Below are 5,621 nucleotides of genomic sequence, written 5' to 3'. Positions count from 1 at the left end.
CTGCTTTGAGTCACGGATGATGAGGATGATGAGGATGATGAGGGTCCACAGAGGAACCATGAGACTGTTTCTGCACACAGTGTGTCAGATGACCGGCTGCGTTTCACAAAACGAGCAACACTTCAATAGTGCACTGCCCTTTCATTCCACTGGAGTCAGAAATATAGGTCAGCTGGGTTCCAGCGGAGTGTAACACTGGTGTTTAACTGAACTGCTCTGAATAATGATCAGCATCACTCACAGCGTGTATTACACTGAAGCTGCTTTGAAATGATCTTTTTTTGATCGAAACGCTTTAGACTCCGACGCTTATGACCATCACCGGCGTCTCTCGGTGTTTGGCTGGATTCAGAGACAGGGTCGGTGTGCTGCAGTGCTTTCCCAGCTTCAGCAGCTGCGCGTGCTAAACAGCAGCACGGTCATGAGACAACAACTGCACCGAGCACAGTCCGGTCAGCGGACGCCGTTCGGCGAGAACGCACCGTCCGCCTCGCGCTCCAGCCCGCGCACCGAGTCCTCGTTGTCCCGCGAAAGCTGCGAGATCCGGTCGAACGCGTCGTCCACCTCGTTCGGGATGATGTTGACGTAGGCGCTCGCCGCCTCCTTGTGAAACAGCGTGTCCTGGTTGTAGGACACGAGCTCGTTGCTGATGTTCACCGTCTCCACCGGAGTCCGGCAGCGGTTCCGGCAGCCCAGCAGGCTGGAGAAGCCCTTGCGGAACTCCGCGTTGAAGGCGTAGATCACGGGGTTCAGGGACGAGTTGGTCCAGCCGAACCACACGAACACGTCGAACGTGGTGTCGCTGACGCAGGACGCGGACGGCTTGTTGTGGCAGAACGGAACCACGCAGTTGAGCACGAAGAACGGCAGCCAGCAGCACACGAACACGCCCATGATGATGGACAGAGTCTTCAGGACTTTGGTCTCGCGGTTGAGGGACGTCTTCAGGCTGCTGTGGTGTTGGCACGCGAGCCGGTTCGTCCGGCAGCTCTGTGCGTGCTCCGCCGCGCGCTCCAGCGACGCGATCCTCCGGATCTGGATCTGCGCGATCCGGTAGATCCGCGTGTAGGTGACGATCATGATCGCCACGGGAATGTAGAAGCTGATGAGGGACGAGGAGATGGCGTACTCGCGGCTCAGGCTCGAGTCGCAGTTGTCGTCGTCGGTGGCGTTGGGCTCCGCGGCGGCTTTGTGCCAGTCCAGCTGCACCGGGATGAACGAGATGAGCACGGACAGCGTCCACGCCGCGCCGATCATCACGAAGGCCACGCGCGGGGTCATCTTGCGCTCGTAGCGGAACGGGCTGCTGATGGCCCAGTAGCGGTCCACGCTGATCACGCACAGGTTCAGGATGGACGCGGTGGAGCACATGATGTCAAACGCCACCCAGATGTCGCAGAACGCGCCGAACGGCCAGAACCCGGCCACCTCCGTCGCCGCCTTCCACGGCATCACCAGCACGGCCACGAACAGATCCGACACGGCCAGCGACACGATGAAGATGTTCGTAACTTTGGCGCGCAGGTGGCGGAAGCGCAGCACGGCGGCGCACACCAGGATGTTCCCGAACAGAGTCCAGAGGATCAGCGCGCACAGCAGGCAGCCGGTCAGCGCGCGCGCCAGCGTCTCCCGCGGCTCGGACTCGGTTCGGTTGGGCATGCTGGGTCCCGGAGCGCTCACGGGCCGCCATCGGGTGTGTGCGCGAGCGCCGGCTCCGGTGCCGATGCGTCCCGCATGACCGAAGAGGGACTCCGTCACCGAGCGGCTCCAGATGATCCGATGAGAGCACGCGGATGTGTGTGTTTGCGCTCGACTGCTGTCTGACCTCTCTGAGTGCCCGGGAACGGTGCACGGCTATTATGAGCGAGCGAGCGAGAGAGAGAGAGAGAGACTGATGTCAGTCTGGATATGCAGTGAATGAATAAAAGGACCACTGCCTCATATTTACATGATTGTCACGCTTGATTCATACATTATAATTGAACAACTCATCGGTGTGTACAACGCAATAATTACATTAGCTTTTGCACGTTTTGTATTTCAGAATGTCTTGCTTATATCTGCTAATCCAGTAAGCATAATGCAGACGCAGCTCTTTCACGATCAGATTTATAGAGGTTGTTAATGTTTTCTTTTCTTTTTTAACTCAACAGCTTTATTCAGGATTTCGTTGTGACAACATGCCCCTCCGATGTTAACGCGTTCAGGTGTAAATGCAAGTGAGCAGATGTCAACCACACACGGCTTCAGGTGACACTCAGTGATGAGGATCTCTGATTTCATTCATTTTTATATATAAATATTTTTATTATTGCGAAATGCCTTTGAGCTCAATGAAGGACACGCACAATAAAATACAGACTATAAGAATGCAAGAATGGTGAGAGTTCAGTGCACACGCGAAGATTGATTCAGTCAAACGTGTTCAGAAATCCTCAATGAAAGCAGGATGACATGCAGCAGGAGCATGAATGCGTCTGTAGCGCCACCTGCAGGCCTGAACGCATATCACAGTAACCGGAGCATTAGAGCAATCACTGGAGCTCCAGAGACACGAGCAGCTAGACTCTCAGACGAGTCAGTTCTGACAGAAGAGCCTCAGGTGCTGCTGAACTTCACTCCCGCCACAGCTGCATCCAGCCAGAGGGGACTGTGGGATTGCATGACACACAGGAACACCTCGAACACACATCTGCACATCTGGCCTCATCAGGAGCACATCTGTGTTTGCAGTCAAGCCTGATGAAGAGACCGTGAGAGCATCAGCTATTCCTCCATCAGAATCAGTCACTTCATTGATCACAGACACACTTCTGACTATCCAATCAATCCATCACGGAGAGGCTTGAGTCCCGTCCAGAAATAAATCAAAATTACATGAGATATTTAGTCTTCACAAATCTAAATGAAGAGAGTTTTTGCTTAAAACAAGAACAAAAAAAATAAAATTCCCTTTGAATTCAGTTTATTTTTCTGAGCCCATCGGCAGATATTCCTTCTTGTTTTAATCATAAACTCTCCTCATTTTGATCATTTTTTCAGAAAACAAGACTTAATATCTCAAGTCATTTTGCTTGATTTCTTCATCTGTAAACATGACAGAAATACCACAGTAAGAAGGTCGTTTGTGCAGTGTGTTGAAACTGTTTGACTGCATCTTCTGTGGAACACAGCACTGTTTTCTGTGAGATCTGAATAATGAAAACAGCTGCATTTATACATGAAGACCTCCAGAAGCGTGTGTCTTCACGCTGACGCTTCAATAACACACAATCTGAATAAATGTTTAGATTACAGAGCTTCATCTTCAGAGATCTGCTGCGTTAAATACAGCAGTGAAAGCCATGAAGATCTCCTGAATAATCTCTCCCTGCGGAGTTCTATAATAAACCTGGCTTTGTATATCACAAATATCATTGGCTCTTTGAGGAATTACTCGTTACTAGATTTTTTAAGAAGTGCTAAATGCATAAACGTAAATGTTCAAATAATAAGCAAAAACCACACTGCAAAAATGATCTTTCTCTGTATTTCGGTCTGGTTTTCCAGTACAAATAACTAAACATTCTTAAATCAAGAAACTTAAGCAAAATTACTTATTTTAAAGGGTTAGCTCACCCAAAAAAGAAAATTAGCCCACAAATTACTCACCCTCAAGTCATCCTAGGTGTATATGACTTTCTTCTTTCAGACGAATCCAGTCGGAGTTATATTAATAATTGTCTTTGATCTTTCAAGCTGTTTCATGGCACTCAGCGGGTGTTGCATGCATCAGTCCAAAAGAAGTTAAATAAAAAGTGCCCATCCATAAAAAAGTGTCTCACACGACTCCGGGGGGCCTCCTGTAGCGAATCCATGCATTTTTGTAAGAAAAATATCCATATTCAAAGCGTAATAATCACTTTAATGTAGCTTGCGCCAGCAGTTGTACACAGAAGCAGCTCCGGGAGCGTGACGTATGAGGGCAGCGCTGCGCATGCGCCGGTGAGTCTCGTGAAAACCAGCGTTTGTTTACAGGATCAAAAGAAGCTAAGTTTCCTTACTTTAGCAAAGGAGAACCAGTCTCCTCTTGGCTTATATCAAAATCCTCCCACATTCTTCTTTACAAATCCTCATTTTGTACTTCTAATGAGTAACCATCAGAGGTGGGACCAAGTCATTGTTTTGCAAGTCACAAGTAAGTCTCGAGTCAAGTCCCGAGTCAAGACAGACAAGTCCAAGTCGAGTTTCAAGTCCTCAGCTTTAAGATTCAAGTCTTAAACAAGTCATTAGTGCTTTTTGCCTAAATTAGTGTCTCAGTATTAATTACCATATCAAATTCATAGTAATTTATATCAGGAAGGCAGGTAGAATATGTTTGACATAGTTCAATCTCATGTGAGATGGGTGCCCTTGGTAAAACTACTCAAGTTCAATTTAGGGATTGTGCCAAAATAGAATAAGTAGTAAACTATTTTATTAGTAACAGAATAGCAAAGACAACATAATTTCATAGAAATAACAGCTGCAACATACTTGGCGTGTGTGCATAAGAATAGCTATATGCTTCTAATTGTTATATCTAAGCCAAGGAGCCATTATTTGGAACCTCAATGAAACTAGAAGAACTAGAAGAAATAACTGCAAGCATACTTTGCAAGTGAGAAGAAACATATTTTATTAGTAACAGAATAGCAAAGACAACATAATTTCATAGAAATAACAGCTGCAACATACTTGGAGTGTGTGCATAAGAATAGCTATATGCTTCTAATACGTGAATTCATTCATTTATCTTGAAAGAAATGGAAGTGACATGAGAGCCTGCAAGAGGGAGAAAAACTGAGTAGCCTATATTTTATAGTTATACTGTATATACAATACCCATTTTGTGAAAGAAACACTTCTTCAAATTATATTTTAAACATGCCCGCTCCGTGTGTCTGCTGGGCGGCGATCAAACGGACAGGACAGCGCTTTTCACGAGCGGAGATCACTACTAGACGAATCATGTAATTTTTTTTTATCTCTGTTCTTTTGTCATAAGTTATGCTATTACTCCATTAATTTATACTAGCCTTTCCAGCGCTCCCTGAACGCAGTCTCTGGCTTATTGCCAGTCAAGAGCAGGCACGCTGCAGGGATGCATCTATAACGACTCTGATCTGATCATAAAGTCTTTCCAAGTCACAGGGCTCAAGACCAAGTCAAGTCTAGAGTCATTGCTGTCAAAGTCTTAAGTCGAGTCTCAAGTCTTCTTTAATTATGTCGAGTCGAGTCGCAAGTCATCAAATTTGGGACTCGAGTCCGAGTCAAGTGACTCGAGTCCACACCCCTGGTAACCGTTGTTATGTTTTGATCTCTCCGCTGCGCTTCCGCATTCGTCACTTCTGAGCGGCACATGTGCAACGCTGAACTCATACGTCATCCGCCCGGAACTGCTTCTGTGTACAACAGTGAGCGCAAGCTACATTAAAGTGATTATTACATTTTGAATATGGATATTTTTCTTACAAAAACGTATCGATTCGCTACAGAAGGCCTTTGTTCACCCCCCAGAGCCGTGTGAGACACTTTTTTTATGGATGGGCGCTTTTTATTTAACTTCTTTTGGACTGAAGCATGCAACACCCGCTGAGTGC

The 5,621-nt window shown here is 47.0% G+C and overlaps 1 protein-coding gene across 1 annotated transcript in view; it reads right to left on the bottom strand.

The window, feature by feature from the left end:
* Nucleotides 1-206: 206 nt before the first annotated feature.
* The window catches only part of drd5a (dopamine receptor D5a), an 8,477-nt gene continuing 3,062 nt past the window's right edge, over nt 207-5,621 (bottom strand). The window contains exon 2 of the mRNA XM_016255998.1: nt 207-1,854. Coding sequence (XP_016111484.1) covers nt 454-1,659 — 1,206 coding nt within the window. The 5' untranslated portion in view covers nt 1,660-1,854 and the 3' untranslated portion in view covers nt 207-453. The remainder of the gene's footprint in view (nt 1,855-5,621) is intronic.

This window comes from Sinocyclocheilus grahami, unplaced genomic scaffold (genome assembly GCF_001515645.1).
Source record: "Sinocyclocheilus grahami isolate Dianchi unplaced genomic scaffold, SAMN03320097.WGS_v1.1 scaffold1386.1, whole genome shotgun sequence".
NCBI classification, from domain to species: domain Eukaryota; kingdom Metazoa; phylum Chordata; class Actinopteri; order Cypriniformes; family Cyprinidae; genus Sinocyclocheilus; species Sinocyclocheilus grahami.
The sequence above is the reverse complement of the archived record's forward strand: the minus strand, read 5'-3'. Positions and strand labels throughout refer to the sequence as shown.